The sequence below is a fragment of the Chelon labrosus genome (assembly GCF_963514085.1).
Source record: "Chelon labrosus genome assembly, chromosome: 1".
Classification (NCBI taxonomy): Eukaryota; Metazoa; Chordata; class Actinopteri; order Mugiliformes; family Mugilidae; genus Chelon; species Chelon labrosus.
Window position 1 is genome coordinate 36,118,738 of NC_140337.1, and position 19,789 is coordinate 36,138,526.

General features: G+C 41.4%; 2 protein-coding genes across 3 annotated transcripts in view; both read right to left on the reverse strand.

Moving 5' to 3' along the window:
• The window catches only part of LOC311492916 (uncharacterized protein), a gene marked incomplete at both ends in the record, with an annotated part of 225,698 nt that overhangs the window by 110,533 nt on the left and 95,376 nt on the right, over nucleotides 1–19,789 (reverse strand). The gene's annotated exons all lie outside the window — the stretch shown is intronic.
• On the reverse strand, nucleotides 11,670–18,875 carry LOC311494392 (uncharacterized protein). 2 transcript variants are annotated; one of them, XM_084553421.1, is made up of 6 exons: nucleotides 18,647–18,875; nucleotides 18,200–18,271; nucleotides 16,143–16,162; nucleotides 15,696–15,767; nucleotides 13,256–13,621; nucleotides 11,670–13,116 (listed from the first exon to the last, which is right to left on the reverse strand). In XM_084553421.1, the coding sequence occupies exons 4-6, from the start codon at nucleotides 15,721–15,723 to the stop codon at nucleotides 12,908–12,910; spliced, it is 603 nt and encodes a 200-aa protein (XP_084409547.1). In that variant the 5' UTR covers nucleotides 15,724–15,767; nucleotides 16,143–16,162; nucleotides 18,200–18,271; nucleotides 18,647–18,875; the 3' UTR covers nucleotides 11,670–12,907. The 2 variants fall into 2 exon arrangements, with proteins under 2 accessions (XP_084409547.1, XP_084409546.1); XM_084553420.1 differs by lacking the exons at nucleotides 16,143–16,162; nucleotides 18,200–18,271; nucleotides 18,647–18,875 and having other exon boundaries at nucleotides 15,696–15,791.

The window sequence follows — 19,789 nt, forward strand, 5'->3', positions numbered from 1 at the left end:
CAGAGATACTGTGTGTTTAAAGCTATTGAGAAGGTATTGGGCGAAAACAAGAGAGTGTAGTAACATGATCCAATATTGATTTGGAGTCAATAGATCACATGACCTGGAAACAATTACGCTAAAATGCTAATATGTACATATACAAATTAATAAAAAAAATATTGAGAGATTTAAAATGTCAAAAAAGAGGTGTATCTCATGCAGCTAGAGGAGGACTATGATCCCACACTGATTTGGAGTCAATAGATCACATGAGCTGGAAGCTATTGAGCTAAAATCTAACATTTAAATATAAAAATTATTAAAAAAAATATTGAGAGAATTAAAATGTCAAAAAAAGAGGTGTATCTCATGCAGCAAGTGGAGGACTATGATCCCACACTGATTTGGAGTCAATAGATCACATGACCTGGAAGCTATTGAGCCAAAATGCTAATATTTGCAAATAAAAATTTATAAAAAACATTGAGATATTTAAGGTGTATCTCATGCAGGTAGTGGAGCACTATGATCCCACACTGTCAGCTGATCACATGAACTGGAAGCTATTGAGCTAAAATGGTATTATTTACATGTAATAATTTATAAAAAATGTTTAGAGACTTAAAATGTAAAAAAAAAAAAAAAAAAAGAGGTGTATCTCGTGCAGCTAGTAGAGGACTATGATCCCAGACTGGTTTGGAGTCAATTCACCACATGACCTGGAAGCTATTGAGGTGAAGTGCTAATATTTACATATATAAATTAATAAAAAATATTTAGAGATTTAAAATGTAAATAAAAGAGTTGTATCTCATGTAGCCCATGGAGGACTGTAATCCCACACTGATTTGGAGTCAATTCATCACATGACCTGGAAGCTATTGAGGTAAAGTGCTAATATTTACATATAAAAAGTAGGGCCGGGATTTAACGCGTTAATTAAGATTAATTAATTACACAAAAATAACGCATTAAACATTTTTTACGCATTTTAATCACACTTATTTTTGCACCGCGGAACGTTTCTCACTGGATGAGTTTCGGCAGACCGATTATACTGGAGCACCAACTAGCGTTCATTACTTCAGACAACAACAAACCACAGTGAACATGAACGAAGAAGCTGATGAGACTGCTTTGGTTGGCCCCGTGGATGGGAAATATGCTATTGGTACACTTAATGGCAAAATTGCACTGGTCTGTTGGACTTGGTTGAACAAAAATAAACAATATTTTGTTGCTTAAGCTTATATATTCAGTCATTATTCAACGGTATACTAAAAATCCATATGAAAAAAAATTACTTCTCACTGTTCTCAGGTCAAATATTTATATGCGATTAAAATGTGATTAATTTCGATTAATTAATTACAAAGCCTCTAATTAATTAGATTAATTTTTTTTAATCGTGTCCCGGCCCTAATAAAAATAAATAAAAAATGTTTTGGGCGGCACAGTGGGGAGGTAGTTAGCAATGATGTCTCACAGCGAGGAAGTCCCGGGTTCAAATCCATGGGCCGACTGGTCCCTTTCTGTGTGGAGTTTGCATGTTCGCCCTGTGTCTGCGAGGGTTCTCTACGGGTACTCCGGCTTGCTCCCACTGTCCTAAGACATGCTTGTTAGGTTAACTGGTGATTCGAAATTGGCCGTAGGTGTGAATGTGGGTGTGAATGGTTGTCTGTCTCTCTGAGCCCTGCGATAGACTGGCGATCTGTCCCGGGTGTACCCCGCCTCTCGCCCGATGACAGCTGGGATAGGCTCCAGCAGACCCCGCGACCCTTCACAGAAGATGAATGAATGAATGTTTACCTTAAGGTGTCGGTGGACCGCTGAATCGTTTCCTCCTGTGTTGGTACATGCGTTTATGGATGGTTGTTTGGTTTCTCCAATATATAAGTCGGGACTTTCTCGCTGTGAGACATCAGTGCTAAGCACCTCGCCACTGTGCTGCCCAAATCTCTAAACATTTTTTATTAATTTTTATATGTAAATATTAGCATTTTACCTCAATAGCTCCAAATCAGTCTGGGATCATAGACCTCCACTAGCTGCATGAGATACACCTCTGTTTTTTATATTTTAAGTCTCTTAACATTTTTTTATAAATTTTTACATGTAAATAATACCATTTTAGCTCAATAGCTTCCAGTTCACGCGATCAACTGACTCCAGATCAGTGTGGGATCATAGTGCTCCACTACCTGCATGAGATACACCTCTTTTTTTTGACATTTTAAATCTCTGAACATTTTTTATTATTTTTATATGTAAATATTAGTATTTTAGCTCAATAGCTTCCAGGTCATGTGATCTATTGACTCCAAATCAATGTTGGATCATGTTACTTCACTGGCTGCATGAGAAACACCTCTTGTTTCACCCAATACTACCAATTCTCAATAGCTTTAAATACACAGTATCTCTGCTTTAAATAGCCCACATTTTTAGTTTGAAAACCGGAAGTCGATACACGCTGTAGCCTTATTCTATCTCCGTGTGTGTACCGTATAGTCTGCAGTACAGGTGCACTTAAATGAAACGTTGGAGTGTCTTGCTTGGAGTCGCGCTGTACCTTTAGCAAAAAAGAGGTTTACCCAGAGCGACTGTCTGTCGAATATCCAACTTAAAAACTAACTTCACTGCGGTATGGGACCGGCTTTGCTAGGATACCTAATCTGATCAAGCTTCTCTAAAAGATGTTAATAGGGAGTTTCAAAGAAGTGACACCAACTCTTTATCTTAAGGAACAATTGAGCCTACTTTTGTAGAGGTTTCTCAGCAGAGGACGGCGACGATGAAGTGTCGGCATGCTCGGCGTGACAAGGTGGTGACGAAACGGCAAAGCCGGTAGACGGGTGCTTGTTGCTTGGTCTGCAACTCCAACACCCAGCTTCGCTTGAGAGCGTTGTTGATTGCAACTTTACGGTCTTTGTGTTCGAAGAAGGAAGCCGGATCGGCACGGCTTCCCGGCTCATTGTTATGGCGACTTGATCCATGGAAGAGATTGTGTCTTGCTCTAATATCCCAGCTGACTACGCTGGCTAACTTATAAACGAGGTTGGCTTTCTTAATTAATACTTCTGCGTGTAGAATAGAAAATGAATAAACTTAAGAATTAAAGTTTACCTTAATTTTAAGAATTAATGTTTACCGCAAAAATTGCGTGTCGGGGAAAAAGGTTCCGACGAGAAAAGAAATTAAAGTAAAAATAAAAACTCAAAAAGAAAGGTTGAAAGAAAGTAAAAAGGAAGTTAAAAGTAAAGAGCTAAAAGTAAAAGGTGCGGAGAAGAGCGTGTGTCCCTCTGGTTTTATGTGTCCAAATTCTTCGCGCGGATACAGAAGGGAATGCCTACAGTTCTTTGTCTACAGATATCTTATTACCTGATATTCTTACCCTACTTCATATTACTTAATTTAGTCATTCCATCACTTATCATGGCTTGTTCGCGATGTTCTTGCCTATGCGGCAACACTCAACATTACAACATGACAAGATGATGTATCTGAATGACAAAACCAAAATAGCTCAGTAAGTTAATAACAGCTAACAGGTTCATTAGGATATTTTGCTAATGGGAGAAGGTTATGGTTGCTAAAATAATAATTTCATCCTACAATTGCAACTACTAGCTACGATTAGTATAATAACATACCTAAGGTTTAGCACTTTAATTTCAACAATGATTAAAAGAAAGAAAATGTTTGAAAGAATTGCTGCTTGAGGGCACTGTCAACTCCGGTTGATTGACGGGCAAACGGACAGTGTTGGCAAAAGGTGATGATGTCGAGTCTTCATCTTCATCATGGATCAAAGTAAAAGACCAAAGAAGCATCAGGTGCCCAGTTCAGAAAAACAATAAAAGAAAAAGAGGAGAAACGGGCAAAATATAAAGGTATACAGATTTCTATGAGTGACGTGAGTTACAGTAGGCTACAGGCTATTTATTAGCCTCTTGCTAATATATTGCTATTAGCCACAGAAGACGACTGTATTTGGTTTTTAGTTTTGCTGAACTAGCAACTATTAGAATTGAGGCAATTGCACTTCACACCTGTTGTCAATGTTAATGCCAGTTGTAAACAGGGTAAAAAACCCAGGTTGAAAAATCTGCTACAGTCTGAGCACTGAATTTAAAAGAGAAGTTGTCGGCTTGTGGTTTTTCCTTTTTCACTCTAAAACAATTGATGTTGAGATTTTCAAAACATCAATTACCATATGATTCTGCTGTTTTTTTTGTTGTTGTTGTTTTTTGTTATTGTTTGTTATTTGTTATCTGCTCTTTCTCTATGTACAAAACTGGTGTGTTATCATAACTGGAACTGCTCAGATGGTATTAGGATGATGCAAAACAAAACTTGTATGTAAAATACAAAATAGTTTACTGCAGGAACCTTTTTTTATGTAGTTTTTTATTTTTTTTTTTAGCTTTCTTCAGGGATTTTTCAAGCATGGTTATTAGATCCTGTGATGAAGGATTTGTGCAATTTACATTGGTGTTTATATACTGTATTTCATTTATTTATCTTGTTTTTTCTCTGTTCTTGTTACCTTTTTGTATCTAAGATTATATATAATAAAATAATACAAATAATATAATACATTGTTGTGTTGGTGGCGGTCTTTTTTTTGGGGGGGGGGGGTGCCAAGGGATGGTTCGCCCAGGGCATAAATCTAGCCAGGACCGCCTCTGTATAACTTACCAGTTTATTACAGTTTCGATAGTCATAGTATCAAACTCTATAGGTATACGTTCTTTTACAGAGGAGTACACATCAGAGTTCTGCTCTGGGGAAGAAAGTTATTCATGACTTGTTATTTGTTTTCACTCCCCTGGTCACTCTGAGAGAGGGGGAGGAAGGAAGTGTCTGGCATGTGTGTGTCTCTGAAAAGGAAGAATTAATGAATCACAGATTTAAAACATAATGAATATAACATTAAGGCTTCTTGATTTTGTTCATATGAAGTAAGAGAGCCAACTCACCTCATTCTTTGTAGTTCCTGATATCGTGTTGATGTTCTTTCGATTCAGGACTAATTAGATGAGAAACAAGAGTGTGAAATTCCGCAGAAGTGTAAATCTGTTTTTTTTGGCTCAGTTGACATCCTCAGCATTCAGAGAGGCCCCTTAAGGGCCCTTAGCGTGGGTCTGTCCAGCATCTGGACTTGGCACCTTTATGGCTCAGGTGTAAAGGTTGGTCTGTTAGAAGGGTTCTTCCACAGGCCAATCTCTTAAATTTACTTTCCAGAGAAGGGTAGAGATACAGAGGATGACAGGATCCCCTACAGGACACACCCTCTCATTTAATGGTTTTTCTTTATTTTCATGATTATTTACGTTGTAGATTCTCACTGAAGACATCAAAACTATGAATGAACACATATGGAATTATGTAGTGAACAAAAATATGATTAATATTTTAGAGTCCTCAAAGTAGCCACCCTTTGCTTTGTTGACAGCGCAGCAAACCCTTGGACTTCTCTCAGTGAGCTTCATGATGTAGTCACCTGAGATGGTTTTCACTTCACAGGTGTGCCTTGTTAGGGGTCATTTGTGGAATTTGTGAAAAGACAAGGTGTTTTGACCCAAAGATCTCAAATTTGGACTCATCAGACCAAAGCACAGATTTCCATTAGTCTGATTGGCGCAGTCTCCTCTGAACAGTTCATGCAGAGATGTGTTGGCTACCAGAACTCTGTGTGGCATTGATCTGGACTCTAATCTGAGGTGCTGTTTACTTGTGATTTCTGAGGCTGGTGACTCAGATGAACTTATCCTCAGCAGCAGAGGTGACTCTTGGTCTTACTTTCCTGGGGTGGTCCTCATGTGAGCCAGTTTTGTCGTAGTGCTTGATAGTTTTTGCAACTGCACTTGGGGACACCTTCAAAGTTTTTGCAATTTTCTGGACTGACTGACCTTCCGTTCTTAAAGTAATGATGGACTGTCGTTTCTCTTTACTTAGCTGATTGGTTCTTGTCATAATATGAATTCTAACAGTTGACAAATAGGGCTGTCAGCTGTGTACCAACCTGACTGATGGTCTCAACCCCATTAAGAAGACAAAAAATTCCACAAAGTAACCATGACAAGGCACACCTGTGAAGTGAAAAACATTCCAGGTGACTACATCATGAAGCTCATTGAGAGAAGTCCAAGAGTTTGCAGCGCTGTCAACAAAGCAAAGGGTGGCTACTTTGAGGACTCTAAAACATGAATCATATTATTATTACTATTTCACACTTTTTTGTTTACTACGTAATTCCATGTGTTCATTCATAGTTTTGATGTCTTCAGTGAGAATCTACAACATAAATAATCATGAAAATAAAGAAAAGCCATTAAATGAGCGTGCGTCCAAACTTTTGACTGGTGGTCTCACACACACACACACACACACACACACACACACACACACACACACACACACACACGTACGTACGTACGTACGTGTGTATACAGTTGAAACCAGATGTTTACATACACTGTGTTAAAAGACAAACTTTTTTCCTTACTGTCTGAAGTTAAATCAGACTAAACCTCTCCTGTTTTAGGTCAGCTAGGATTACTAAAATTATTTCTATTTGCTAAATGCCACAATAATAAGAGGGAGAATTTCTTAGAGAGCTGACTTGGGTCAAATGCTTTGGGTATCCTTCCACAAGCTCCTCACAATAGTCTGCTGAAATTCTGGTCCATTCCTCCTGACAGAACTTGTGTAACTGAGTCAAGCCACCTCCTTTCTGAGTGGTATGATGGCTGGACATTCCCATGGTGTCTATACTTGCGTATAATTGTTTGAACAGATGAATATGACACTGTCAAGCATCTGGAAACTGTACCCAAGGATGAACCAGACTTGTGGAGCTCCACGATTCTTTTCCTGACATCTTGGCTGATTTCTTTTGATTTTCCCATGTGTTTGAGGTGTAGCCTTAAAATACATCCACAGGTGTGCCTCCAATTAACTCAAATGTTGTCTGTTAACCTATCAGAAGCTTCCAAAGCCATGACATCATCATCGGGGCTTTCCTTCATTGTTTAAAGACGTAGTAATCTTTGTGTTTGTAAACTTAACTGACCTTAAACAGGAGAGGTTTAGTCTGATTTAACTTCAGTGAGGAAAAAATGTTTATGTGTCTTTTAACACAGTGTATGTAAACATCTGGTTTCAACTGTATATACATATATACATACACACACACACACACACACACACACACACACCTATATATATTATATATATATATATATATACACACACACACACACACTGATACTGTATTAGGTACAGTGGTCCCTCGTTTATCGCGGGAGTTACGTTCTAAAAATAACCCGCGATAGGCGAAATCCGCGAAGTAGTCAGCTTTATTTTTTTACAATGATTATAAATGTTTTACGGTTGCAAAACCCCTCACTACACACTTTATACACTTTTCTCAATAACTTGCAAACATACCGCACTTCAGTCACACTGCCAGCGATAAAAGATACTGTATATGTAAATCTGGAAAGCTGAACGAGGAGATTGATTGACAATGGTCTACAGTCCCTTAGCCAATCAGGACGCAGAAGACGACACGCGGGCTCTCCCTTAGCCAATCAGGACGCAGAAAACAATGCGCTGTAAAAAAAAAAAAAAAAAAAGCATGCAAAATTGCACTAAAAAAATCCGCGAGGCCGCGAAAAGTGAACCGCGTTATAGCGAGGGACAACTGTATAAGAATAATGGATAACTAGAAAATTCCCGCGGAAATTTTTGAAGTGCCGAGTGGGCTGTTGCCGGGGTTCTGTATTGAAAAAGCACACCTCAAATAGCCACAAATGTTAGCAATTAGCATGTCTTTACATGCAGTCAAGCATTAGCCGCTAATGTTAGCAATTAGCATGTCTTTACTACCATGAGCAGCTGGCACGCTGGATGCTCTTGGTAGTAAAGCATTAGCCACTAATGTTAGCAATTAGCATGTCTTTACTAAGTAGCATGTCTTTACTACCATGAGCAGCAGCTATAACAAAAAGCACAACTCAAATAGTCATTTAAGGCCCGGTTCCTACTGACAGGATGGGTGTGAGTTTGATGTCATGCAGGGTACAACAAACCAAACAGGATGAGGAGGATGCAGTAGGCCTGGCTGAGAGAGAGAGACACTGAGAAGGGTCGTCCTTTATGCTTCGCCTTCTACAAACTGAAGGACAGGTACAGGCAGCAGACCCCTCCCAGCTCCACCTGAAAGCCAGCATCAAATAAGGAAGAGAGCGAGACGGATCGTCACACCCCCACCTTTAAGAGGGCTGTCCTCACTAGGATCCCCAGACAAAGAACAGCAAATCGTGATAATTGATCGTTAATCATAATAATTTTAACAATAAAACTCATTACTCCTGCCTGAGCAATAGTTTAACAGTTCACGGCACAGTCTTACAGTTAGAAAAACATCAATATTAAACTTAACACATCCAGGCTGTAACAAGGAATCAGCGATGAAGTGAAGACCTTCAAATTGTCCTGTGAGTCCAGCTCTTCGTCTCACGTTGGACGTCACTGCAGTCTGTCTGGATCAGCTGGAGGAATACTATACGCAGACAAATAGACCTGTCAAATAATGTTATGTAACATACTTAATATAACTCTTATGAGTGTTCAACAGCTCATTATTTATTTAATTAAAAACATCATATATTAAATTACTCCAATTATATATATATACTGTCATTAATGTTGTTGCAAGCCATAAATGTTTCCTACTTTATGTGGTGGAATAATATATTTTTCAGTTTGACACAGTTTAATTTAAAAATATCTTCCCTTTAAATTGTAAAACGTCAACATTATTACTGTGATAAGCTCCCGCGAGCAACGCGGCGAATTAGCCGGCGGCTAACCCCACTAGCCTCCGCATTAGCTCACGGCTAACCACCGCGGCTAATTCGTGTTTAACTCCCGCGGGTCTGCGGTTAAATCCCGGTTAGCTAGCGGTTAGCTAGCGGTTAGCTCGAGGCTAACTCCGCGGTTGAGTCCGCGGCGTTAAGGTAGCGGCTAGCTAGCTCCGTTAGCTCCGCTAGCTCGCTAACATACATGAGCTATGGTGGACGGCTAGTCGTTAGCGTCTGTTAGCAGTTTAGCTATTCACTGACCTAATAAGATGAAGGAAACGGGTCAGGGATGTTGTGTCAGGAGTTTCAGCAAAGCAGCCAGATATAATTTGTGTTTAAAATAAAGAAAAAAGGTCAAACATGACTGAGAAGTTGTCATTCAGTCAATGAGAAGAGCAATAGCTAAGAGGCCCAGCAGCTGTGTGAAAGCACCAAGGGAGACAGGGATGGTTTGGGGGGTTTTAATGTTTTGGCAGATCCTGTTTTCCACTGGGAGCTTAAATAGTGGCTAGCACTGACGCGCTAGCTGCTCTGCTTTCTCTGTCTGTCATTTTACACACGCAGATTCAAATTAAGTGCTAAGAACTACTAAAATGGCTGCCTAATGTTAGCATTAGGTTAATGCATGTCTTTAATTTTTAGTGGCAAGAAATTAGTGGCTAGCTATTCGCTAACATGCTAATGGTGCCACTAATGCTACCACCAATTTCTACCACTAAAAATTAGCATTAGCCGCTAATGGTAACAATTAACATGACGCGCTAGCCACTAATTTTAACATTGGTTTAGTGTTAGCATGTCTTTTAAGCCACTAAAAATTAAATACATGCTAATTGCTAACATGCTAATTGCTAATATGCTATTCGCTAACATGCTAATGCTGCCACTAATGCTACCACCAATTTCTTGCCACTAAAAAGTAGCATTAGCCGCTAATGGTAACAATTAACATGACGCGCTAGCCACTAATTTTAACATTGGTTTAGTGTTAGCATGTCTTTTAAGCCACTAAAAATTAAATACATGCTAATTGCTAACATGCTAATTGCTAATATGCTATTCGCTAACATGCTAATGCTGCCACTAATGCTACCACCAATTTCTTGCCACTAAAAAGTAGCATTAGCCGCTAATGTTAGCAATTAACATGACGCGCTAGCCAATGACAGACAGACACCTGTCATTGTTCAACTTAGGTGCCAAAAGCCAAAATGGCTGCCCCACATACCAGTTACTTATGTCAGTTGGAAGTTTCCCGCCTCTTTCTGTGGAGACCCTCCTCTTCTGCTGCGTGTGAGCGTGTGTATGCCCGTTGGGGCCTTGTTGTCACGGTTACCAGTTTGAATTTCAGTTAGAAGATGGCTAGAGGGAGAGAAAATGCTGAAACAAACCTCCTCGAACAGGAAGGCCTTGTGGCCAAACCGTGTTTCCAATCATTGAACCGACTTCACTTTGGGCATCTTGAGTCTTTCCTGAACGTCTAGATATGCAGTTTGTGGGTAAAATGAAGAAATGTGAGCTATAAAGAGCGATTCAAAGAAAGGATTGCTTCTGCTTTGCTCCAGAAATTTAACATGGCAGTCTATGAAGCTGTGGATGGGTGTTGCTGGCGCATCTTTGCGTCTCACGCCAAAACTATAAGACTTTACAGCTTTAGCAGACGAATTTGAGCGAGAAGACAAATTTTCCTACGTTTCTATGTATAAATTATGTCTGAGGTGTGAAATTTGTGGCCACGGGAGCAGTTTCTGTTTTATTTTTTGCCTATTTTCTTCTCTCCTCCTCACTCTACCTGCCACTCTAGCACCAACATTCCGCGCAATACACACCCATTATAAACCCTGAAATTTGAGTAAAAACCTACACAACTCTGAGGCTTCATAGTTTAAAAACGGTAAAAGTTGTCGATAAGTGAAGTGAATCGCTGAAGAGAAGGCAAGAGTACCTACGTTTTAAAATTTAAATGGAGTCTCTCGGTGAAAGTATGCCAGAGCAGTTCATTGTTGAAAATGTCTGTTGATTTTTTTTTTTTTTCGGGCTTCTCCATTCATTTCAATGGGAAATTTCTCGCGGTTTTTCGCGAATAAATTCGCGAAAAACTCGTCAATCCCTTATAAAAGTAATAGCACGGGATTCGGGATCAAAACACACGTTTTGATATATCATGTGTTGGGGTCCTCTCGCCGGTTCGGGCCGCATTAATCGGCGAAAAAGGGCGGAAAATGAATAAGTAAAAATAAAACTGCAAAGAAACACGCAGAAGATCAATAGTGGCCTCGTGCCTATGGCACGAGGCCACTCCTCCCATAGCTTGCTATGGGAGGAGTGGCCTCGTGTCATAGGCACTCGGCACTAATAAATAACTATATAATTGATGCCAGTACTAGCAGTTTAATTCCCAGAGTCCTGGGTCTGGTATTGTGTCTCTTTGTGGTCAGGGGCTTCCTGGTACATTTGTTCGGTTTGTAATGGAAGACACATTTTTCTAAAGGTTGTGCATTAAAATGAGATTGATAAACTGACTGGAGTGACATGTTTCAGGCAGCAGGTGGCAGCACAACACCTCCTCAGTAGCAAGGAGGCATCATCTGATCGAGATCAAATCAAAACAGATGTGCCACGGCTGGTATCTTCGTTTTTTTCAAAATCCTGTTTTTGCTTTGGTTCGGAGAAAAAACTGTGATTTAGAGAAGGAAAGGCAGGTCTGCCTTGTTTCCATACAGACGTGGTGAAGGTAATGCGATTAATAAAAGGACACACCACACATGAATTCATCAAAGCTTTTATTTCAAACTAAATAAGAACAGATTATTACTAAAGTGCTGAAGAAAAATGAGAACCATTGTTGTCAACATGACTCCACTGAGTGAAACTATAAACATTCATTTATTCATCCACAAGTAAAAGTTGAGAGGCTGAAGCTGCAGACTAATCTTAGATATATGATCAACTTATACAAGTATAGACTTACACCGGTTTACTCCTGACATGACGACGTGTTCTGCTGTGTTTCTTTTCTCCAACATTGTCAGATCAGACTTTTGTTCCACTTTATGTTTTAGAAGACAGTCGCTTTAGTTTCACATTCACTGTGAGGTCAACGCTCAGAGCAATAAAGCGGGTGTGACGCTGGAATGGTTAGATTAGATAAAGACTTGTAACGATAAACCACCAATGGTCAGAGCTGAAAGTCTGAGAACAAGAAGTAACGTCTAAAAATAAGACGATCATTCATTAGAAATATATATGAAAACACCATGATATGGTTACAAAATCACATTTAACACACATTATGTAACATTTATAGTCCTGAAATGAAGTTATTGTATAATAATAATAATACATTCATTGTACATGATTATGTTTCCATTTGTCAGATTGGGTTTGAGTGTCAGGAAAAACGTGGAAAGACGACGAGCAGGAAGGCTGTGATTGGCTGCAGTTTGTGCAAAGAAGCAAACATAGCTTATTGATATTGAAATATGAAAATAAAGTGCAGTTTGTGAACCAGCTAGCCGTGCTACTGTAGCCCCGCCCATCATGTTATCTGTGTCTAAAACATCGCCCACACTCTTTCCTGTCCTGATTTTACTCAAAGTTCTGATGACGCACTCTGACACTGAACACTGAAGAACACAATCATAAATTTCTGAATGTCTGTGAAGATTCTCCAGGTCGCAGTCAGTCCAGCCATCTTTCAGCTCTGAGTTTGGGTCTCTAACAGCTCCTCAAAAGAGCCCTCAGGCTTTTTAAAGCTTCGTCTGCTTGAAGGAAGCCACGAGATCAGAGAGAAAACAGCCTGAGGAAACACTGCACTGACACTGATTTTAGCCGCTAGGAACCTGACCTTTCAAAGCTAAATGCAAGATCATGCGAGGTGAGGTGATCAGCTGATTCCTGTTCTATGTACTCTCTGTTAATTTCTGTAACGGGTCATTTGAAGCTTTATTGGATCCATGCAGCTGTAGAATAATCTGGAGCTTTGACACTTTGAGGAACATCAGCAGAACAAACACAGTCAGGAGTAAAAAGACACTTCTCAGACCCTCTGTCTAATCTGGAGGAGGTGTGTACACGCTGCCTTTTAAGGACGCTTTAGGCTTTCTATGAATCATGATGCAAAAAACAGCGACAATGAGAACAAGAACCACTGCAGAAATGGACACAGCAACTATGACTGCACTATATTCACGCTTGTCTCCTCCATCCTTGTCTTGTGCATCCTTGTCTCGTGCATCCTCAGTGTCTCCATCCGTGACCCCTGCAGAGTAGAAACAGGTCAGAGGTCTCATTGTTCATGTTTTCTTGTGGAGCATCAGTCGATCTCACAGCTGCTACCTGGAGAATAAAGACTTCTGCCTGAAACCACGCGGCGGGTGAGCCTCAGCTCTACTACTCACCTGAGGCTGTGACGGTGAGGTTGGTGAAGCGCTTGAACTCGGCGTAGCCTCCGTCGCTGCTCTTCCTCTCGCTGCTTATGACCTTACACTCGTACATCCCGGTATCGCCGATGCTGACGTTCCGCACAATCACAGAAACGTCTCCGTCCTTCATGGCCGCCGCGTCTCTCAGCTCCACTCGACCTCTGAACCACGGATGCTGGTAGCTTTCATACGAGCGGTTGTTGCGGTAGAAGAAGACGTAACCGTCGGCCTTTAGGTCGGGTCTGGTCCACGCCAGCAGAGTGATGGCTGCAGTCGTGGGCGGCCGACACTGAAGAGTGACATCCTGTCCAGGCTTCACTTTGACCTCCTCCTCCTCGTCATCTGAACAGAAAAGAAATCATCTGTGAGCGGATAAGAACCTCTACAGGAAGTCTGGTTAACACACATACATCACAGATAACTAGACTGCCCAAAGAATCTGTTTGAATCTGCTCAAACTCAACGCTCAGTAACATTTAGGATTTCAGATGTTTGTTGTCATGTGTTCAGTTTAAATCAAGTGTCTCTTACTGACAGCAGGAAATAAATATAAAACCTAGAAAAACAAAATATAAACAAGGTGAAAGACAAATGAATTAAATTAAACTCTAAAAAGTCTTCTGTGCTCTTGTGCTACAGGTGCAGTCAGTGATGGAGAAATGAGGCGGTGCTGAATGAACTGTTCAGGACTCTGATGACGTCTAAAACATAGACTGTATATAAATATGGACAATATGTCTCCTCTTCCTCTCATTGGTCAAACTGACTCTTATTTTCCCAGGGATACGGGCGGCGCCATCTTGTGAGTTTGGAGCCAGTGTCTGATCAGTACGGTCTGAGGGCGGAGCCACATGGAGCCGTGATAGTGACACTTCCTCCAGACTCACTCATGTTTTTTTTTTAATTAATACTTCACTCTTCTCTGCCTCCACCTGTTACAAGGAGATGTCACCTCCTGTCACTCTCACAGTGCCACAGGATGCTTTACATCCCGTGGTTGGCTGTGGTTGGCATGTCAAAACGTATCAAATAACTAACTAAAACAAAACAAAACAGACACTTGAACATTCATCAGCATTACATTAACTACCTAAAATGACAGAAACCATCCTTGTGTACTGTAGTGTTTTAGTTTGGCCCAAGTCCTGCCCACGAACATGGAGCAGGTGGAGCTCACTCTGCTTGCTCTGGCTTCACTTAGAGGTCTGTGAAGGATCTAAGTCATCCAGGTCATGGTATATCCAAAAAAGGTTCAAAAAAGGCAACTGGACTTCTAGTCCAGTTGCCTTTTTTGAACCTTTTTTTGGCTTCACTTCAGAGGAGCAGCCCCAGCCTTATACTGTCTATGGTAGAAACCGTTTGGGAGTCTTGTCCTTGAGTTCTCTCCTGTAGCGTCTCCCTGACGTCAGGAGTGATGAATGAATCAATAGGCGTGTTCGACTTCATGCAGATCTGTGCAGATCTGACTTGATGTGATGCATGCTGGGTAGAACAAGTTCATTTTAACCAATCATATTTGAGGTCTATGAGCATGAACAACCCAGCATGCATCACGTCAAGTCAGATCTGCATGAAGTCGAACACGCCTATTAGCTGCAGCGTGGGAACAAACACAGATCTGATGAACATGTTCTGATCACCTGAACGTTCTCTACCAAGAGAAAATGTGCCGATTCAGTTAATCTGTGTCACGTGAATCTCTCTTTATCTCTGTTCCACAGGGATTTTAATCTGGCCTCAGCGTTTAATATCAACCAGGGCCGACTGTTTACAGAGAAACTCCAGGCACCAGCACCACGCTGCAGATAGAGAAGAAAACTGGGGTTGAGAGGAGGTCGGTGGGACTGGGTGGAGTTCATCTGATGAGTCTTAGGAAGCAGAGAGCTCCTTCTCATCACAGATACAGAAACAGAGACCACAAACCACGCTCAGCTTTCAAGTCGACAGTTTCCTGAAATCGAAATTTTCCCGCAAAATTTCGACCAATCACAAAAAAGTTTGCCAGCAGCCTTCTGCAGGAGGAGGTTTGAACTCTGTCTCTGTTACATGTGTCAACACAAAACTGAACCAAAGGTAAATGAAACTCTCTAACACCACAGTGTCACATGAGTCTGAGTCTGATGGAGTCATGTAAACACAAAGTCTGACTCAGTTTGTTTTCAACCGTCTCTGGGTGGAGTCCTCCACTTTCTGTTTTGTTTTCAAAAGTATTTAAGAATAAAGTTCAGAAAGCGTGCGCGCGCTCGCTCGCTCTATTCTACTATTCTCTATTTTAAAAGCATTTCTGTTTCTTATCAAAGTCCCGCAGTAGGCCTAACAACACTGAAGCTGCTGCAAACGCTGCAAAACGAACTGGAGCAGAACAGGAAGAATGAGTCACTGCAGTCTGGCCTGCAGCCAGATGTTCACCTCTCACCTCTGGAGGCTTCAGACAGAGGACACATGATGATGACGATGATGACGAGGAGGATGGTGGTAGTGATGAAGGCTGCAGGGGACGACATGACCGAGGAGGATTGAGCACAAATAAGTTTGCAGATCGTGTTGTTTACATCTGTTCTTGGATAAGGAGGGGAAGGGGCTCACTGCTGCGTTCAAGTTCCCTCGGACGTTCAAAGAAATATTTAAAGCGACACAAAACCCTTCAGCTCCAGTTTCCCTTCTTTCTTGTTTTTGGGGACACATGATGAATCACCACAGACATGAAGCCAGGTCAGCTCTGCAGATGGTGTTCCTAATAAACTGGCAGTGTCTGACCAGGCTTTGTTTCAGGGGTAAACTCGAGTGGACACGTTTCCACAGGTTGTTAACAAATGACTTATTATTATTAGAAACTTATTCAAAAGTCTAAAACGTCACTCACCTGCTCACTGCGTCTGGTTTCTGGAGGAAAAGAAATCATCTGTGAGCGGATAAGAACCTCTACAGGAAGTCTGGTTAACACACATACATCACAGACAACTAGACTGCCCAAAGAATCTGTTTGAATCTGCTCAAACTCAACGCTCAGTAACATTTAGGATTTCAGATGTGTGTTGTCATGTGTTCAGTTTAAATCAAGTGTCTCTTACTGACAGCAGGAAATAAATATAAAACCTAGAAAAACAAAATATAAACAAGGTGAAAGACAGATGAATTAAATTAAACTCTAAAAAGTCTTCTGTGCTCTTGTGCTACAGGTGCAGTCAGTGATGGAGAAATGAGGTGGTGCTGAATGAACTGTTCAGGACTCTGATGAAGTCTAAAACATAGACTGTATATAAATATGGACAATATGTCTCCTCTTCCTCTCATTGGTCAAACTGACTCTTATTTTCCCAGGGACGGCGCCATCTTGTGAGTTTGGAGCCAGTGTCTGATCAGTACGATCTGAGGCCGGAGCCACATGGAGCCGTGATAGTGACACTTCCTCCAGACTCACTCATGTTTTTTTTTTAATTAATACTTCACTCTTCTCTGCCTCCACCTGTTACAAGGAGATGTCACCTCCTGTCACTCTCACAGTGCCACAGGATGCTTTACATCCCGTGGTTGGCTGTGGTTGGCATGTCAAAACGTATCAAATAACTAACTAAAACAAAACAAACAGACACTTGAACATTCATCAGCATTATATTAACTACCTAAAATGACAGAAACCATCCTTGTGTATTGTAGTGTTTTAGTTTGGCCCAAGTCCTGCCCACTAACATGGAGCAGGTGGAGCTCACTCTGCTTGCTTTGGCTTCACTTAGAGGTCTGTGAAGGATCTAAGTCATCCAGGTCATGGTATATCCAAAAAAAGGTTCAAAAAAGGCAACTGGTCCAGTTGCCTTTTTTGAACCTTTTTTTGGATTCACTTCAGAGGAGCAGCCCCAGCCTTATACTGTCTATGGTAGAAACAGTTTGGGAGTCTTGTCCTTGAGTTCTCTCCTGTAGCGTCTCCCTGACGTCAGGAGTGATGAATGAATCAATAGGCATGTTCGACTTCATGCAGATCTGTGCAGATCTGACTTGACGTGATGCATGCTGGGTTGAACAAGTTCATTTTAACCAATCATATTCGAGGTCTATGAGCATAACAACCCAGCATGCATCACGTCAAGTCAGATCTGCATGAAGTCGAACACGCCTATTAGCTGCAGCGTGGGAACAAACACAGATCTGATGAACATGTTCTGATCACCTGAACGTTCTCTACCAAGAGAAAATGTGCCTTTTAAGTTCATCTGTGTCACGTGAATCTCTCTTTATCTCTGTTCCACAGGGATTTTAATCTGGCCTCAGCGTTTAATATCAACCAGGGCCGAGCGTTTACTGAGAAACTCCAGGCACCAGCACCACGCTGCAGATAGAGAAGAAAACTGGGGTTGAGAGGAGGTCGGTGGGACTGGGTGGAGTTCATCTGATGGGTCTTAGAAAGCAGAGAGCTCCTTCTCATCACAGATACAGAAACAGAAACAGAGACCACAAACCACGCTCAGCATTCAAGTCAACAGTTTCCTGAAAAATTTCGACCAATCACAAAAAAGTTTTCCAGCCGCCTTCTGCAGGAGGAGGTTTGAACTCTGTCTCTGTTAAATCTGTCAACACAAAACTGAACAGAAGGTAAATGAAAGTCTCTAACACCACAGTGTCACATGAGTCTGAGTCTGATGGAGTCATGTAAACACAAAGTCTGACTCAGTTTGTTTTCAACCGTCTCTGGGTGGAGTCCACCACTTTCTGTTTTGTTTTCAAAAGTATTTAAGAATAAAGTTCAGAAAGCGCACTCTCGCTCACTCTATTCTACTATTCTCTGTTTTAAAAGCATTTCTGTTTCTTATCAAAGTCCAGCAGTAACAACACCGAAGCTGCTGCAAACGCTGCAAAACGAACTGAAGCAGAACAGGAAGAATGAGTCACTGCAGTCTGGCCTGCAGCCAGATGTTCACCTCTCACCTCTGGAGGCTTCAGACAGAGGACACATGATGATGACGATGATGACGAGGAGGATGGTGGTAGTGATGAAGGCTGCAGGGGACGACATGACCGAGGAGGATTGAGCACAAATAAGTTTGCAGATCGTGTTGTTTACATCTGTTCTTGGATAAGGAGGGGAAGGGGCTCACTGCTGCGTTCAAGTTCCCTCGGACGTTCAAAGAAATATTTAAAGCGACACAAAACCCTTCAGCTCCAGTTTCCCTTCTTTCTTGTTTTTGGGGACACATGATGAATCACCACAGACATGAAGCCAGGTCAGCTCTGCAGATGGTGTTCCTAATAAACTGGCAGTGTCTGACCAGGCTTTGTTTCAGGGGTAAACTCGAGTGGACACGTTTCCACAGGTTGTTAACAAATGACTTATTATTATTAGAAACTTATTCAAAAGTCTAAAACGTCACTCACCTGCTCACTGCGTCTGGTTTCTGGAGGAAACGGTCACAGGTGAGGGCTCCTCCTCTGGTTCCAGGGGCCCACAGACACCTGAGGGGTGGCGGACATCCGTGGGGTTTCTCTCTCCCTGTCCGCCCGTCTGTCTCCACGTGGTCCGCGGCCCCTCAGCTTCTCACGGAGTGAATCCATGAAGATAAGTCACGAGTCCTCGGTTTAAGGAAAGACAGCAGGTCTGCGATCTGGTCCACGAGTGAAGGGATCCACGAGAAATCCGCTGTGGTCCTGAACGCCGGTGAATGAAAAAAAAAAAAAAAAAACAGACAGTAGGCCACGCCCCCTACTTCCTGCTCCCCCACGAAAAAGAAAAAAAAAACGCTGCAAATTCAAATTCATTTGACATTTGAAGAAATAATGATGACTTAAAAAAACATAAAATAAAATAAACGATCTTTAATAAACACTTGTGTTTAAAAGTTTCTTTGTGTCTGTTTTTGTTTCTCACACTCCTCAAACCTCAGAGTATAAAGTGAAAAGTGATTCTTTTTCTAACCACATGTGACTGATCTCACCCACAGAGGAAGGAGGTGACTTTAAGTGGAGCAGGAGAACAGAAAGATCTGAATCTGACACGACTATGATGAAACAAACATCCTCTCTGTGGCTGCTCTGTAAGTGGATTCATTAACTGTTAACTTCATTTTATTATTTGTATTATTAAACAGGAGATGAATTTATTTCTGGGTGAAGCTGAAGCTCTGCAGCTCCACCACGGAGCACATGCTCCCTCAGAGAGCGTTTATCTGAACCAGTTAAAGGTTGATCATCAGTCAGTCGTAGATCTGAAAAGAAAAAGCCTCTGAAAAGCATCCTGAAGCTCATCGTCTCATCTCAAGGTGGTTTATTTTCAGGTCAGACGTCGCTGCTCTGCATCTCAACGCGTCAAGGTTAGTGAACGAGAATGAAATGAAGAGGTTTTAAGTTTAAGGAGATAACGGCCTCCATAGACTGAAGGGAACCCGATCAACGTGTTGTCTGTTAGTTAGGATGTAAACAGATGCTTGGACAGTTTGACCTGTAGACATCAGTCTCATCAGTGCAATAAATGTGGAGTCAGCTGGTTGTCGTAACGGAGGGAAAACATATCAACAACTTCTC

What these genes read in the sequence shown, in the direction of transcription:
- LOC311494392 (XM_084553420.1), bottom strand. Translation starts at nt 15,783, where the DNA reads ATGTCGTCCCCTGCAGCCTTCATCACTACCACCATCCTCCTCGTCATC. An exon ending in TCTGTCTGAAGCCTCCAGAG is followed by an intron (nt 13,622 to 15,695) that starts GTGAGAGGTGAA and finishes TTTTCTGTTCAG; the next exon opens with ATGACGAGGAGGAGGAGGTC. An exon ending in CCTCACCGTCACAGCCTCAG is followed by an intron (nt 13,117 to 13,255) that starts GTGAGTAGTAGA and finishes TCTACTCTGCAG; the next exon opens with GGGTCACGGATGGAGACACT.